Raw genomic sequence first — 18,043 nt, 5'->3', positions numbered from 1 at the left:
TTAGTTCCACACAGTTAATTAGAACGATAAGAAAAAGAGAAAATAAAAGAAACCCAGAGAGGAAGAAAAGGAAGTCAGGAAATTACAGTGGGACTGACAAGGTGTTTTTTGGAGACGGTAGAGTGGAGCTAACCAACAACTACAGAGCAGAAGCCAAGCACAGTAATACTGTGGCATAAGGTATCCCATGTATTTCAATATCATGGCAGGTAAGGAACCAGAGATATAAAAAGTCTACCTCTTAGAAACTAGATGAATTGCAGGAAAAAATTATGGCATACTAAGACCACCACACTAAATAGATCCTTTGCCCCACAGCCTCCCAAGAGTGGATGGATAATCTAGCACTGGAATTTGCATTGGATAAAGTACAATGAGGACCACTGCATCTTTATCGTGGGAGAGAAACTGTCCGACCTCAAATTTCCATTATTCTGTTAAAAATTTCCAAATATACAGCCCAACAAAAGGGTTCAGAAGGAGCACAGACCAGGCCTTTCACTAACACTGCTCATGCTTCAGGTGCACAATTTCTAAAAGCCACCTTGTAGCTGCTGAACCCCTACCACAAACCTTTCACAGGGATCCAAGAACATTCATCTGCAAATGGTCACAGCAGACGTTAACGCCTGATGTCTGTAGAGATAGCCAAGAATTTTGCACCTTCCTGAACATGACTCTGCAGCAGATAAATGCTGTTACAGCTCATGGCAATGCCAGCCACGGCTAATTATAACTTTATTGAGATGTTTTGGCAAGAGTCAAAGGCATTCAAGCAAACAACTTGTGATGGGGTTATCTGCCACTGATAATACATGACTTCTGCAAATAGTCTAAATACTCAAATTTCTTTCCTCCTCTCTCATCCATAACACCAAGCTTTTGAGGGATACTTGGGGGAGGAGGAGGGAAGTCATGCTGCTGAAGGATGTGATAAATATGCAAAGTGTTATTACTTTTAATACACTGGCAAAATTTCCTAGGTCCTGTAAAAAGGATTTTTTTTTCTCCAAAGCAATATTTGATATCTGAATCAGCTATGAATATATGTCAAGATATTTATGGGCCTCCACTGGATATATGACACTTGAGGTTATTCCTATACATAGCTAAGCTAGTAACTTTCTACACAGTATTTACTAGATGTAGTGAATAGAAATATGATTCAGTTACTAACCAATTTCTCACTGAATCAGGGAAGTTAAAATAAAAATTACTTTCTTGTTCTCATGACCATTTCCTTTAAATTCCTACAAGGGAACTCTCATTAAAGAACGTCACACCTACCACTCTTCTCAGAGTGGTTGTTTGATGTATGTAGAAAGTAAAATTTAAAAGATGGAAAAACCAACCCAATAACCAAAAAAACAGAGAAGTGGTTTGCATTACTAAACAGACTCAAGACTCTCTTGACAAAGACTGTACTTTCCAGGAAAGCCATAGAAAGAAGAGATGGACAGGAAGAAAGAGACAAAGAAAGGAGACCTAAAAAAGAAATCCATAGATGCTTTTCAGTCGCAAACATGGCCAAATGAAAACTAAACAGTGGGCTGCCAGCAACATGGCCAGCGTTACGGTTTAAAACAGGGATTTTCTTGTAAACAACACCAAAGAGGAACGAAGGTTGCATTATCGACTGTTGTTGGAGTTAATGCAACGTGCCCATCACTGAAGTATCTGACAGCAATGGCTCTAGGCCAGGAGCTCACAAGTTCTTTAACCACAAGATCACTATCAGTCCTTTCATGCATTAATGAGTGTATCAACCCCACTGCTTTTCCAACGAAAACACTACATAACGTGCCCCATAGTACCCAAGGGGATCCAGCCGGTCCCGCGGGCCTGGCCCCTGTGCGGGCGGGGCGGCACCGCGGGCCGGGGGCAGCCGCGGCACAAGCGGCGGAGCCGCGGCACAACGGGGGCAGACTGAAACAGGGGTTATGAAACTGGTGACAAGCTGGGGCGGCCGACCCCGAGGGGCATCCGGAAAACCCGGGGAGGAGGCGAGAGCGGCACAGCGCGCAGGGGCCGCTCACCGCCGGGCAGGGCCCGCTCCTCGTCGGGCCGGCCGCCACGTCCCACCCCTCGCCCGGCCACGGCGGGGGGCGGCCGCCCTCGGGGGCAGCGAAATAGCCCGGCCGGCCGCTCCCTCTCGGGGAAGACGACAAGCCGTGGCAGCGCCCAGAGCGGCCGCTCCCCTCCAACTGCGTAGAGACGGGGGACACGGAGGAGGAGCGGCCGCCGGAGCCGGGGCTGTGGGGGGGTAGAAGGTCGCGGGTGTTACCTGCAGCTCCGCCCGCTCCGCCTCCCACTCGGCGCGCTCCGCCTCGAAGCGGCCCCACTCGTGCTGCAGGAAATGCAGGATGCCCGGCACGCTGTATTGGGCCCGGGACGCCGAGAGCGGCGCGGCAGCTCCGGAGGCTGAGACTCCCCCTCCTCCGCCGCCGCCTCCTGCTGCCGCCGCCGCGGCCGCCGCTGCCGCCGCCTCGCCAGGCTCCAGCCCCGGCCCGCCCGCCGGCGGCGGCAGCAGGAGGGCGTTGTTATTGTTATTGTTGCTGAAGAAGACGCCGGGCCCCGCTTGCTCGTCCATGGCCGGGCCGGGTCCGCCTGGCTCGCCGCCGCCGCTCCCGCCGCGTCCCGGCAGCAGCAGCAGCAGCAACAACCTGGGCGCGTCCCGCCCGCCGTCACCGCCTGACAGCCGCCCCCGCCCGCTGCTACGGTGGCCCGGCGGGAACAGCGCCGGGGAGCGATTCGCCCCACCGCCTCGCGCGGCGTCCTGGGAATTGTAGTTCCGCTGGATGGCGGGGAGGATTCTTCGATCGCCGGCCTCTTCCCGCGCCGTCCGTAATGCTAGGGATGGCGTTCGGACGGCTAAGCCTCAGTGCCAGGACGTGCGGTCCGGTCGGCTGGGCGGGGGCGCCGGCTGGAGGGGCCGAGCAGGGGCAGTCCCTGCAGCGGGAGCGCAGGTTAATGGTCACCTCCAGCTCCGAGCGGGATTGAAACGGCTTGGGCTCTCCCGCAGCCCACCTCTGGAACACGGGAAGGGCAGGGGTCTCCACGTGCTCCGGTCAGGCCCTGCCCTGGTAGGTCCGGCTTTTCTGCTTCCTCCCTGTTCTGAGCAGCGCTCGGCCTCTCACTGCCAAAAGCTGGAAACCCTGCCCAAGGCTTACAGGGGTTTCTTGAACATCCTTTGCAATGTTGGGAAGGACAGCGACACAACATTTTTCAGCAATTGCCACGCTGCCTGTTCCCCGAGGAAAGGGAAAACAGTAGCCTGTGGGATTGGGGGCGAGAGATGTCGGCAGCACTGCCCTCTCCCCACGGCACCAAGGGACGAAGCCGGGCTCCCTTCCCAGGCCTTGTGCGCCTCAGCAGCAGAGCCCTGCCGCGGGCAGGCCAACGCGCCGCTCCATCGGGCTGTGCCGAGGGCCAGCAGCACTGCGTAAAAGATGCTGTGTGCCACCAAGGCGATGCCACGGGGCTCCCGAGGGCGCTGGCGACGCTTGCGCCCCTCGCCGTGGCCCGGTTGCAGCGGAAGCGGCCCGCTGCCTTCTCCGGGAGCGGTTCCCATTTCGTTGGGGCTGCTCCGAAACCGCAGCCGCCCGCCTGGTAACCCTGCCCGCGGAGTGTGAGCTGCGGCTGGTGGACGAGCTCTCTGGGAAAGAGCACTAAGGAAGCTTACTTAGAGCATCGGGGGAGCAGCGGGGAACGGGAGCGACAACACGGGACAGGGAGCGTGACCTGGGGGACCTCGGCAAGGAACCCGTGTAGAACAAGGCTGCACCAGAAGGGCAGGAAACAGCAGAGAGAGAGATGAAAGATGTGAGGGGGAAGCGGAGCAAACAGTTTCATTAAAAAGCACATTTAAAAGGCTATTGAGAAAGAAAACGATGAAAAGGACAGCGACAAACAACAATAAGCACTACGGCCATTTCAAGTTACTTCAGTTTTTTTAATCAAATGGAATTTGATGCCAAAATATTGTGTAAAACCACATGATAACTTTAGTATCAGGAGCAAGCAGAGAAGCGAACGAGGACTAAACTGGGGAAGGACGTATACAAACGAGAGTTGTGCATGTTGCAGACAGCCACACAAAATACAAAGAAAAACCTCTCCCTTCTCTATCCCTCTACATCTATCTAGTGCCATTTTCTCTTCTGCTAACTTTCTTCTATTGTTCTACTGACTTCTTAGTTATGCTTGATTGCTACACTTCCCTCCCCCCTTCCAAATTTTCAGACATCTTGTCAACTAGAGTCTAACCAAAACTTAAAAGTGCTGAGATAAAACTTATGGCAAACAAAACATGATTATAGACAAAACCTTTCCAACAAGTCATTAATTCCTAGACTACTAGGTGGAGGGGAAGGAATCTAAAACAGGTTATAAACTTGTTTTCTGTTTTACTTGCAAAAAGTTTGTGTTGAATTTTGAACTGGAAGAGTTCTTAATACTTTGAAATGTTAAACTGGTTCAGAACCTCTAAGCAAAATAGATTTGTGATGCTGGAGAGACTTATTAGAAAGGGATGTATTTAAATCAAATTAATTCCCACTACCTTTAGTAAGATGAAAAAATTAGTGAAGTTACTTTCCTTCTCATGTACAGCACATTGTTTTTACTTCTGCCTATATCTTTACTCCTGCAGAACAACGGAACAAGACTTGATTATCATCTTTACAAAAAAAAAGATTAGATTAGAGTATGCACCACTTGCTGTGTCCTCACTTTAGTACTAAAACATTCACTGTGAAATAAAAGCATTTCTGATTTTATGTTAAATATTTTGCACACAGCCAACTTACCATAGGGCAAAAGAGCATTATCTTGACCATTTTGCATAGGTACTCAAAGGGATATTAGATAAGGTCTTAGAGGAAAATAGAAAGCCTAGAGGGAAGTATCTATGCAAAAATAGTGATCTACAAATATTTTAAGCAGATATTAGTCATATTCAATTATATTTACTAACCCTTTGTTATATTTGAAGTTGAAGCATCTGAAAGATGCAGTTTTTACAGAGTATACAGAGAAACATCAGAGATGAAACTCAGCAAGCCTAGCAGAGACCTCTGGTTATGTTACTTCTCTCTATAAAGCAAAATGTATAGAAAGATCCCTATAAAAGCCCATAAATTCAACAGCTGTGTCAAAAAAGTCATGTAAGTTGGTCTTATATACACAAGAAAATACATGGTTCCACACTTCTGCCAATAGGAAGGGTGAGACCTGGCAGCAGACAGACACTGGGAGTCCCTGGCTGTGCATGCAAGGTTAGCACAGCACGAGAGCCCTAAGCCCCAAAATCTGCACATCCGACTCACTCAGATGTGAGGGGAGCCACGTGCTTTTGAAAAAAGCCAGGTAGGGGAAGGAAAACCTGGAGGAGCCTGGCTCCCACTTGTGTTCTGCCCCCTGAGTCAGTACAGTGCAAAGTGCTCCAGTTCCTCTGCTTGCAAACTTGATCAAGGACTACAGGTATGATGTATCCAGAAAATAAAATCTAGCAGGAAGGTTAAATACCTATAAGTCTGGACAAAGGGCAGAGCACTGACTCATCACATATTCAACCAGTTGCTGGCAGAACAGGAAGACTGCAAACACAGAGCACCTTACAAGGGCCAAGATCTACACCTACAAAAATGCAGATAGAAGGCAGTTCTCTTTAAAAACTCAGTTTCCAGTGCATTCTTTAAAATTTATATTCAAAGAGATAGGGGATTAGATTCTTTGCATCCTTTATTCATTTTCAAGCATGGAAACGGATTTGAAAGAGATATACACCACATAAATAAGGACAACTCATTAAGACAGCATGCTTGATCATTCATCTGAAGGAAGGCTGAATATTTTCAACTATTTTGTTGTGGGGTTTTGGGGTTTTTTTCATGCAAGCTGAAACAATCTACAAAGTCCCTTTCCCTGGTTTTTTTTTTTTAATAAAAGGAAAAAATTCATACGTCTACACTAGAAATTCCCCATGGTACAGGGTAAGTACTTCATAACAGTTTTTCCTCTTCTCTCCATCCCCACTGTGTTAGTGTGTTGGCACAACGGCAGGATAACAATCACCAGATTTCAAAAACCACTAGAGGGTTTGAGATAGCTTTTAAAAATAAATAAAACTATTTAGATACAGAATAATTTTTGGTGGATAATTTATAACAGAAATTCATAAATATGATCACAATTTCCTAAAAATCTATACAAATACAAGTAACACCACTTCCCTTGTAACGCATGGATTTCAAGTAATTACACAAAGCTCCATCAGACAGCCTTTCACATACAAATTACACGAAATTAGACATGTATGCAGGGATAATGTAATGCTTCTGACTACTTAATGGTCCAAAAATAATAAAAGTAATTCAAAAAAAGCTAGTTTTCAGTTTAATTGTCGGGGTGGAATGTACTGTGGGTGGTGGTTGCCTAGCAGCTGCTTTTGCTTTGCTGGCCTGACTTGCTCGGACTGCAGTTTCTAGACGTGTTTTCAATTCAGGAGCAGCTCCCATTACTGTCTTGAAAGCATGTGGGTAAAGTGGACCAATGTGCATTAGATTCTGAAGTGCAAACTCGTGAAGATCCTTAGATGCTGTAGATGCAGAAGCAAAGGCATTTTCATTCAGTAAATAGGAAATCAGAGTGGGAACGAGAAGGGCAAGCAACTGTACTCCTAAAATGAAAGAAAAAAAAATGTAATAACCATATCAGAGAATGAAACAAAAAAATTATCAGTTACTAACAGGTAAGGAAAGGTAATGTTGTTTTCATAACTGTCATTAGAAACTGTAATAAAAAAATTATCAAATTAAAACAACTGAAATGTAGATGGCTTCCTGTGCTTTGATCAGTCGAATCTGTCTTACCAGGACTGGATTTAAGATTCTATTATTGTTCATTACAATTATGTTGATCCTGATGCTTATTTTGAGATGCTTTTGCACCATCCAATTGCAGATCATTGATGAAAGATTTTAAGATGTAAAGTGCCTATCATATTAAAGGATTTCAAAACACTTTTCAGGCAGACAGAAATGTTATTCAATTGAATTTGAGTATCCACCTCCCCAGCAAACATAAGTGAACTGATACCAGAAAGCAAGGGTTCACAAGAAAGTCAGGGACAGCTATCTGCTGTTATTTATGTTGTATTGGTCTGGGAGATCCTAATTCAAAAACTAGCAGGGCAGCTATACTTCAGCTAGCATGACCTAGTAAGGCCACAGCCCTACATGGCAAAGGGATCAAGAGGGTTGACCTTGAGAACAAAAGAGGCAGCTAAACTTAAGCAACAAGGCAAATTTTTGTACCTAGAAAGAATTTAAGTACACCTTTGAAATGTGTAACCTGGTAATTGTACATTTTAAGCTCAAAGAACTTAAAAATTAATGGTAACTCATTTATCAAAATTGTTTTAGATTACCAGAGTATTAATTATTTTTCCTTATAGGTTCTGACTAATCATACTCATGGGGTGAATGTGTCCAGCCAGCAAATCAGATTATCTGTTTTCCTCATTTGTTTCAGTTACTCTCTCATTTTCATTTCATGTGTGTTTCAAACTACTGTTCCAGAAGCAGAATGAGGATCAAGAAATTTTATATTCTATCAAAAAAGAGAAACTCCAACAAGGAGTGCATTGGGGGGGAAAAAACCCACAAAAAGCAACCAAAAAAAAAACCCTCAAAAAAAACCTACACAAAACCAATAGTAGTATTTTTACAAGGACCTTTTTCAGCATTTGAAGTCAAATGTCAAAGACAGTAAGTCTTCAGAATGGTCATTGCTTCAGCTGCAGAATAACTAACTCAAAAATAAACTATAATAATGTATTCTATCCAGTGAATCTTGCTTCATCTACAATCAAGAGACTCTGACCAGTATAGTTCAATTTCTTGGGCTCTTCAGCTAAAACTTGTTGAGCTGGTAAAAACAATCTCATAAAAGTCTACTAAAAGAATAAAAGTTAACAATGAGAAAAATTAAATTGAAACAGCGTGAAATACAAATTTCCAAACAGAATAAAATATCACTTATTACTGCAGTTCATGTTTAGATTTTTTTCATGCAATCACCAGAAATGCAAAGGTCACAGCATATCATGCTGTATATGCTATGCAAGTTCATGTATAGAAAAGTTCTATCACTGGAATTACAAAAGCATGTTGCACACACAGTCCATTTGTGATTATGCCATCAAGTTCCTAACTGCAACATTTTTAATGTTAATATTCTATTGAAGCATTACTCATTTCTCTAGAAAACCTAAATACTTACTATTCTGCTCCTCACCAAGGGCAACCAATGTTTCAAGGACTTTAATTCCTTCCTGGACTGCTAAAAGCTCCACATTGTTGTTCGGGCGGCTCCTTTCCACAGCTTTCAACTTCTCGACCATGATAGGGGCCAGTGAATGAATATATGGAGTGGACAGGGCACGATTGGTGTGTTGGAACACAGAAAGCAGAAGCTGGTAACACTTGGCTTGAACCTAATCAAATCAAGATAAATACATTGTCCTCAAAGTTATTTGTTAACTCAGGGAATCTAGGTTATTTGTTAACTCAGGGAATAACTCTGTTATCTCTGATTAAATAAAAAAGAAAAAAAGACTACTAAATGGGAAGGAAACATACTAAGTAAAAGGAAAGAAGCAACACAGCCCAGCTAATAAAACAGTATTAGCCCAGTGTTCAATAAAAGGAAGGACAATTAGAAAGAACATGCAGGTACCAAGTAGCAGTAACAATATAAACCCTGAGAAAATAAAGGCATAGTTAATGTCATACAAGTCAGTCACACCAGTTCACAGTGAACTGCATGTTTAGGTCTCAGAACTACCAGCTCTAATAGTAGCTTAATCTTCAAAATCGTGATATGCTATTCCAATTCCAGAAGGGCAACACTGCCCATAAAAATGACTCGGAACAAAGTGATCTTATTGTTCTAATACAAGCCAATGCTGCAGCCAAAAGTGTCAGGGCTTTCCATCCTTGCTTCTCATTCTTCATTTTGTGCTGGTAGTAGCCTAGGACTATATGAGCTGATCACAGAATGCTCTCCTTGTCATCCTTCTATTTTATTTTATTTTTTATCCTCCTCCCTCTCTGTTGAAAGCAGAGATTATTAAAGCCAAAGTTTGGGAAAATGACCCACTGATGATATTGTTCAGATGAATTTATGAATACATTTTTTGGTGCATACAAAATCTTCCTCCAAAACCCACCACAAATAACCCAGCATTTTTGAAAAGGTGAAGCCTCAGAACAAATATGAGGATAAAACATTGCACGTGTTTTCTAACTGCACTCAAGTCCAAACAGGATGAGTTATCGAGCACATGCTGAACAGAAATGTTCTAGAGGAAGTACCACTGAACAAAATGATCTGTGAGGAGATCCAGGGATTAGTGGAAACACAGATATACAAATAAAAATATTGAATAAGAATCATAGATTATTAAAACTGGTAAGGAAATATGAGTTACGAGCTCATATTACTGTTAATTCAATAGAATACAGCTGCAGGTTTTCTATACAATTCAATACTTAAGTTCTGAAATAATAACACAGCTCATATCATTTGTATGCTTTCTAACAGTTCCACAGAACATTTTTCCTTTATGCCTTACTCACCATCATCTCTGACCTTTTCAAAAAATTTTACCTCTATCTCTCCATACTGTTACAAATAATTCTCTTCTTTTTCTGTCTTTCTTTAAACTTCATTCCTTATTAGCTCTTAAAGATGACTAGATTAACCTTTGAAATAAGGAGTAAAAGTATTTTCTTAAATGCAGCCATATTTCAAAAGAGTTTTATGACTGCATCTGACAGCAGAATTTCATCCAAGTGCTTTTCTTTTGAACTGTGTAATATAAAACCTTGGACCATTGTGCATTCACAGAAGTCTACAAAAACTCCTTAAAGGTAAAATCAGAGCTTCTTCAAAGCATAAGAGTCACACTCTCATGTAAAACTTGCCCAACAGCGTTGAAACACTTGGATCTCTCAACTGAGTTATCTTGTTGGAACAAAAAGGAATTGAGCTCACCAGACTTCTGTTGATTACTATACATGATATTTGACCTTTTCATGTGGTAATAGTTTCAAAAATACTCCCGTATTTCTTTTAAGGCATCAGTAGTTTCTTTGGAAGAGTCTTTTCCTTAATCAGTTCAATGCACTTAGTACAATCACGATCATGCTTTTATTACAAACAGGTGTCTCGTCACTGACTGCAACAAGGAATATTTTACATTTAAAAAGCCAGAATGAACACACAAGTATTACAGAGTATTTGCTCTGCACATTGGTGAGAAGAGAGTGGACACCATCTGGCTGCTCTCCAAACTTGCTCTGTGTGTTACAAAAATAGTGGTAAGTTCCAGCTGACGGGCAGCTTTCCAGCAGGGTAGTGGGCGACCACGTACTCCTCTCTCACTGCTCATGTGTCTATACAGAGCTCAGAGAGAGTACGACATAAAAGTTTCACTTAATACAACTGACATTTCCATTCACACAATAAAATTCTAAGTAGCTTTCCATTCAGAGTCAGGCTTCAGAATCAACTGAATTTTATGTTCATGCTGGAAAACACCTGCCCTGCTATGCTTCACTGTGACCCCAAACACATCCACATTCTTTGCATGTTTTTCTTCTCAGGAATCCCTGCAGTGTTTGCTTGTGGAAACATCACAGATTTTTCTCCTTAGCTCCTACCTGCAGATTTGTATATCCACTCAAACTGATATATACATGGCTGGAAAAGTTAAACTTCACTACCCATACAGGGCATTAGCCTGCTTGAACCAAGTCAGTCTACAACTTTTTTAACTTTCCTCTTCAATGACAAAATAATTCAAAAGGCATTTCACAAAGGCAAGCCAAAGGGCAGAAGTGAAATCATGAAACAAATGAATCGTGATATATAGATGTTCTGATGGTGCCCACAAAATTATGTTTTTACTCCCAAACTGAGTTTTGTATGAACATGCAAAATAAGCACAGGTTTTGCAAAAACAAATATAAAACTGATCAGAAATGTGGTCTGTAACTTTATCTATGGAAAAAATGGTTTCATTTGTATTATAAAAGATCAACACTAATGTAAAAATGTCACCCCTCTACGGTAACCAACCTTTTCATCTGATAAAACTTCATATACCAGAGACTTGTTTTGCCTTTTAAAAAGCTGAAGTGAAGAACCTGGCACAAGGCCATGAATACTTTATCTAGAAGCACTAAATTTGGGTTATTTTGCTCAAGTTTCAATAATGCATTGTTGAAAATTTTAATTATCCTGACAGCAGTACCTGTCCTTGAAGTAAAGGCATCACAAAACATTCAGGAAATGTGTTAAATATATCATGACTAGTTTCTGTTGGCTGCATATCATTCACATTCCTATAACATGATCTTACCCGAGGATCAGAAGAGTTCAATGCACTTCTAAATCTGTTCATACATCCATTTTGTAAAGACTGCACTCCAATTATTTCAGTGCTTGCTGACCAGAGGAAGAGGGCAATAGCTGTAAGTATGCTTACTTCATCAAGAATAGGTTTAGAGGCTTCTGAAAAACAAAAGCAAATATTCAGTTGGCTTATTCCAAAAAGGCTTTAGCAATTATTTAGTAAAATCCCGTGAACACAGATAAAACTCACAAAGAGGAAATATATGTACTTGAAATTATTTGCAACTGCACATGCATTTACTTATTACAGTATCATTGTTGACTGTGACTGACAAAACTCTGAGCAACTCTATTCTAACAGTTGTTTTAATAAAGTAAGTCAATCTTACTGAAACTTAAGTATCAAAGAAAACATCACCACCCACACTTTCTCAGACCAAGTAATGCTTTTTTGTTTTCAGTGTGTAAACAAGAGGAAAAGTGATATTTTTAAATCCTTTGCCCATTAAAGGTCTACTTCACTTTTTAAAATTATTCTCTTCAGCTGATACAGCAGAGTAAGAAATAGATATCCAGCATGGCAACAACTTTTACTTAACATGAGGTTTCACAGAACAGACTAGTTGATCTGACAGCCAACTGTCACCAGTAGGAACAGTCCTACTTTAACCTTTCCTGCTTTTCAAATAGCCTGTATTTGCCATTGTCACAATTTTTTTTTCCTTGCACAAGCTCTGTCTTCACAGATGTCATTCATGAATTCACAACAGGAACAAAAATATGGATATATAAACTCCTATAATATATATAAAAAGCATTGTTCTGCTGGTCTGGTTGGCCACATTGGTTCTGCTCTCCCCTGAGAGGCACAAATAAACAGCCTATATAAAGTCAGCAAAAAAAAAAAAAAAAAAAACAGCATGACTGCTCTTTACAGAGCTAGTCACTCAACTGGCTTAGCCATAATGTAAAACCTCACTTCAAAAAACTACTCCAAGCATTTTAAGTGACAATTTTTCTTACATTATTTAAATTATTTTAAATTTACATTGTTTGAATTTTATTGAATGATGAGGTCTGAAACTGAATGCAGTGGACCTTGCTTAGATTTTTGCGTGTGTGATCAATCGCACTTCACAGAAGATTAGAAAGGAAAACACACACGCCTGCAAGGAACCTAGAGAAATTTCTGACGCCTGCAAAAAGGTCTGCAGCCAGTGATGTTCCTGGAAAGATGGCCTATGAAATCTCTACAGTAACTAAAGGCTGGAAAACAAGAGCTGATGTGACAAATCAAATTAGAAATTTGGCTTGGTTAACACAAACCTAGTGATCCTCCGCCTTTGGACTTTTCAGAATCATTTGCAATTACCTCCTCATTCCCCATCTCTCACATGAGTAACTCCATTCAAGCCTCTCTTCACTCTCTACAAATGGCTCCTTGGCAATGCAATGGGATGTTTTTCTCGCTGACTACCACTATGCAAATGGCAAATCTTTGTGTCTCTCTTTCGCTCACTATGCAGCTAAGACTGTACATCTTTTTCACTTTTTGAAGGGCAAGGCAAAGCGTGTATGTGAACCATAAGAGGTGGTCTGCAGTTCTCTGAAGAGACAGTAACCATTGTGCTGTGAGTAACAGGGATTTTTTGGCCAGGATTTCTTTCTCAACAAAGAAAGCTTTTAACAGTGTTGTGAGTGTCCTACTCCAGTAGGAACCTTTCCACAATTATCTGTGGCTGTCTTCCCCCTCATTCACTTTAACACTGACTGTCATTAAGACTAAATGACTAGTGACAGCATAAAACCTGAGAGGCTGATGCCAGATGCATTGCAAAAGGGAAAACTTCTAACTGGAGGTTTTGATCCAAACACTGTCAAAGACAGACCAAAGACCAATCCGAGGTGAGAACTCCTGAGATGTAACTACTTGGTTAAAGCCAATGTTGTGCTTTTCCTCAATAAAAATTGTTAAGCAACTGAGGAGTTTTGCTAGTTTGGGTCTTACATTAAGTTATAAGCAAGTACCATACTTGCATTTTCATAACAGAAAACTAATTTTTCATGAATTTTAACTCCTGCACTGGGAAACCACTTACCAGGCTGAGAGTCTTCCAAGATAGATGCCAGAGTGCTGCGGATAAGACCGGTCCATTGTTTCTGAGTTTCATCAGTCTTGACTGTTGGAAGAGTAACAATAGTTTTTATCCCTTGAAGAGCTGCAGTGACTGGAGGTGGGACCTGATTATCTGCTGACTTTACTGCTGTTTCTTTCAATACCCTTGTTATCAGAAATAGGATAGTGGGTAAGATTGTCATACACCCTAAAAAAAAAGGAAAAAAAAATAAAATAGAATTTTTAAAGTGTGGTAGATAAGCTCTTGGTCTTTCCCAACATGGATGCATATTGGAGACAAAGGAGATGAGATAAACTGCAATTCAGGTAACAAGTGATATGTGTCCTTCAACATTTTATCACCAAATTCATTCATCAGTGCTACTGAAGTGTATCATAATACAAGCCGACAATTGAAATGCTGCTGTCAGTTCAGGAATGATGATTTAGCTATTAAAGCTTTGTCCCACAAGGCATGTGATACAAGATATGTCATCCAGATTGCTAAGTACCTTAGAAAAGGATCTACATATCACTAGGGTCTTATAAAGAGCAAAAATAAGAGGTCTGGAAGCAAGTCTCCAAACTAAGTTACTGCACTTTCTGAGTAAGGTGGTGTTACCAGAAGCAAAGAAAGAAAGCTGTTCGGTTGTCTCAAATCATGGACAAAGGCTGTAGCAGTTGCAAGTACAGATGCAGGCAGACTTTAAGCCCCTACAGGACTGAAAGAAGAGTGCTGTTGGGTTTAGGCATGCAAACTCAATCTACAGATCACTTCAGACAGTCAAGCCTCTTTCCATCTCTCTTCTATGCTTCATTTTCCCACATCTGTGGAAACAAAAATCCTGCCATTTTCCTACTTCAGGGAATGCTGTGAGGATAAATACATGAAGTAAAACAATTATGACAGGAAGGGACTGCTCTTCAAACTAACAGTCATTTCTGAGCTACTTACAGTGGCCACTTGCCAAATGCTGGGAGTAACACCCTCACTCCAGGCAACACAGAAAAAGTGTTACTCTTTTTACCCACTCTCTTTCCCATCACCCTCTCAAAAAAAACCAAAACCAAACATTGGGCATTAACTAAAAACAGGACATGACTCCAACTCAAAATCTGTTGTTCCTTAAAAAAGTGCAAGGCACAAATTCACAAATTTCTGTTTGAAGACAAGCCATATTGTCTTTTGAGCACAACCTTGTCCAAACATGTTATTTGCAGTGCACCTCATTAGGAGACTAACTTTAAAATGTCTTATCTATAAGAGTGGGTGAAACTTCCCAAAGATTCTTGAGACAACAGTCAAGCAATTTGCTCTCCAAAAAGCAAAAGTCAAAGAGCACAGCTTCCCATGTAATTGTGTCCTTTACCCATGAACTTCACTCAGTGCAATTATCCCAGCTTGCACACATCCTTTGTGACAGTCTTCCTGGGCAGAAGAAAGCTCCATTTAGTTTATAATCACATTGGGAATGACTGACAGCCAACGGCTGCAAGGCCAAGTGTACCACAGATGAATTGTGCTGTTTTTCCCTCAGTAGGATTGTCTTTTCATACAGCTGCTGCTTTTCATGAACTTTTCAGGAATTTAATCATCTCCAAAATGTCTGTGTTCTTTAACAAAATGATTAAAAAAAAAAAAAACAACAACGAAATCAGATTGGTACAGGGGCTTAAAATTTAAGTGTGTTATTGAAACTTCTACAGCCTTTGTCCACAGAGCTAATTTCCTCAGCAAATCTGCAGCACACATGCAAACTTAAAATCAAATTTCCTTTATGCTGCTCACTGGAAAAGCCTGAATTTTCATTTAGTTAATTACCTAAATATTATTAATGCTACGAATTAAAGCGTTCATAGCAATGTATTTACAGTTTGTTTTTAGCACCATATCCTCACTGTGCTACCACTCACACTTATTCTGTGACAGTGTCCTACCTGCTGGAGAACACAGGGAAGGCAGGTCAGACAGAATATTAACGGTGGCAGCCACAAGACGAGCGCTTTCCTCAGAGAGGTGGGATTTGGCAGCAACGTGACTTGGAGAATCCGACACTTTTGAACTCAGATGGGGCATGTGTCGTACTAGGATGAACATGAGCAGCTCCATGGCTGCGAAAACTAGAGATTTTCCAGGCACAAGACCACCGCTCTCACCTCCCTCTCCTAAAGCAAGAGCATTTTCTTTTTCTTCATTATCATCTTCATCTGAAAAAGGAAAGAAACGTCTGAGGAGACAGTTAAGATGCCACTCCAAAAACTACATGACACACTCTTCACAGAGAAGCTGAAAATCAAGAAGATAAGTTCCTTTACAGTATGATAGGACAAACATGGCTCATGTCAGACTAAATGTTTTAGTTAGAATGACTTAAAGGGGTTTAAAATGCCTTAGAAGTGCTGGGATTGCAACAATACTTAATAAAAATCATTCTGGAACTAGAAATCAAATGTAGTCTTGCACAAAATAAAACTACAGCTAATTATCTTGCTTCTCTTAAAAATGATCATAACATTAACAGCAACTAATGACAAATAAACAGCCAGGACAATTTTTAAAAAAATTTTAATAGGTATTAATTAAATGTTCCACCCTGACAAAATCTTATTCTAGCCTAACTTGGTTATGAAATGAGAGAACAGAAAAGCACTGTAGGATTCTATGTCTATGTCTATCTGAGTGTATTCAGTTCAAAAAGTCTCTCTTTTGATGGCAGCTTGGCCAGCTGCAGTCTTTCCTTCTCCCATTAAACAGCAACAGAGATTCAGTAAGGCAAATCTGGCCTGAACTACCCCTATAGAGCTCCTATGAATTTAAATGATTGCTACTGTTATCACATTCATCAATCTGAAGAAAGCAGCTTACAGGGCTGACAGTAAACAATTCCATTAATTCATATGAAGGAACAGAGCCTCTATTTTCAGTTGTGCTAGCTCCTCAAGTTCCAGCAAAATTTTCTCCCTGTTTTTACATGGAAAACGGGCAAAAGTTATCAGTTGGGGGTTTTCCTTTCAACAGTACATTTTGCCAGATTAAGTAGTAATTTTCCTTTATAAGAGAATATTCTCTGGGGTTTACTTAACTTCTTTCAGGTAACAGAAAATCTGGCAGACCTATCCAACTTAACCAGGTATCAATGAACTATTTCCCAGGCTGGCTCTTGGAAACTAATTTACCTAGCAAAGATGGAAACAGTGTATCTGAGATTTTTTTTTTTTTAAGTAGTAAAGGAATGACTGAACTGGGAGATTCTCTCTTAAAAGGAAGAGGTCAGTAAAAGTACCTCAGAAAGTAGCTTTCAGACTGCTGAGTATCTCCAAGCATAGAGATACCACACCCCTGGGCACCTGCTCTTCTGCCTCACCACTCCCGCAGTGACCAGTTTTTCCCTTGTATCCCATCTGGATTTCCACTGCTGTAGTTTGTGTACATTGCCTCTTGTCCTTCCACCACATGCCTTTCAGAAGACTCTGGATTGGCCTTGTCTTTAAATCCCCTCTAAGAAGGGGGTTTGCTATTCAATCCCATATTAACCCTCTCTTCTGCAGACTAAGGAAGTTCAGCTCTCTCAGCCTCTCCTCACGGGTCACACACTTCACCTCTCTAAGCAGCTTAGTGGACTTCCATTGAACTTCCTTCATGTTTGCCAACAGCTGTCTTACTCAGAATGAGGAGGAAGGGCAAAGAAAACTAGACACTGCTCCAGATACATGTTCATAACCGTATCCTTAATCCACTGCTCATGCTTTTCTAACACAGCCCAATAACAGAGGCATCAGCATTGCACAGGTTTCACACCAGAGATTCACACACACAACTCGTCCTCTGGCAAATCTGCTATCCAATCTGTCAGCCCACCAGCCTATACCAATGTACATTCTATCCCAATTGCAGGATTTTGCATTAACCTTTGTTGAATTTCAGCAGGTTCTCAGACCTGCAGTTCAAAATTCCCCTTAAAGGCAGCACCACCCTCCAGCACACCCACCACTTGCCCAGTTTGGTATCATCCACAAATATGCTGAGGGTACATTCTCTCCTATCTGTCCTATGTGCTTAACCGTAGAAGACCCAATACTGATCTCTAAAGAACACCAGTTGCAACCAGCTTCCAGTCAGACTTGAATCACTTAACTCCATTCAAGCACAGCAGTCCAACAAATTATTCTCCTACTTTTCAGTCCCCATCACTCAACTTGACAATGATATTGTAGAGTACTGGGTCAAAAGCCTTGCAGAAGTCTGAGTAAACAATATTCACCACTCCACCTCCAAAGTCAGTTATTTCATCACAGAGGGTGATGAGGCATTAATTGCCCTCAGTAAGTCTGTGCTGTTTCAAATCACATTCTTCTATTTCATGTACTAAGAAGTGGTTTCAAAAGAAATTTAGTCAAAAACCTTTCAACAAGCACAGCAGGCTTACTGGCAAGTTCACTCAAACCCCACCTCACATCTTACTCAAAGTTAGTCACAGCATTTCATTTTTGCCATTCATTGAAAAG

General features: G+C 41.5%; 2 protein-coding genes across 9 annotated transcripts in view; both read right to left on the bottom strand.

Moving 5' to 3' along the window:
• The window catches only part of STRN (striatin), a 68,993-nt gene extending 66,315 nt beyond the window's left edge, over window positions 1–2,678 (bottom strand). The window contains exon 1 of one of the 3 annotated variants that reach the window (XM_059841350.1): window positions 2,285–2,678. In XM_059841350.1, coding sequence (XP_059697333.1) covers window positions 2,285–2,590 — 306 coding nt within the window. In that variant the 5' untranslated portion in view covers window positions 2,591–2,678. The remainder of the gene's footprint in view (window positions 1–2,284) is intronic. The other 2 variants (XM_059841349.1, XM_059841351.1) reach the window with 2 other exon arrangements.
• Window positions 2,679–5,724: 3,046 nt separating this feature from the next.
• Window positions 5,725–18,043, bottom strand: part of HEATR5B (HEAT repeat containing 5B) — a 55,133-nt gene continuing 42,814 nt past the window's right edge. For all 6 annotated transcript variants that reach the window (XM_059841346.1, XM_059841345.1, XM_059841343.1 and 3 more), the window contains 5 exons: window positions 15,476–15,745; window positions 13,521–13,745; window positions 11,429–11,580; window positions 8,284–8,497; window positions 5,725–6,679 (listed from right to left, as the gene is read on the bottom strand). In XM_059841346.1, the coding sequence (XP_059697329.1) occupies window positions 6,375–6,679; window positions 8,284–8,497; window positions 11,429–11,580; window positions 13,521–13,745; window positions 15,476–15,745 (1,166 nt within the window). In that variant the 3' untranslated portion in view covers window positions 5,725–6,374. The remainder of the gene's footprint in view (window positions 6,680–8,283; window positions 8,498–11,428; window positions 11,581–13,520; window positions 13,746–15,475; window positions 15,746–18,043) is intronic.

The sequence above is a fragment of the Haemorhous mexicanus genome, chromosome 3 (genome assembly GCF_027477595.1).
Source record: "Haemorhous mexicanus isolate bHaeMex1 chromosome 3, bHaeMex1.pri, whole genome shotgun sequence".
Lineage (NCBI taxonomy): Eukaryota > Metazoa > Chordata > Aves > Passeriformes > Fringillidae > Haemorhous > Haemorhous mexicanus.
Note: the sequence above shows the minus strand (reverse complement) of the source record. Positions and strands in the feature narration are given on the sequence as shown.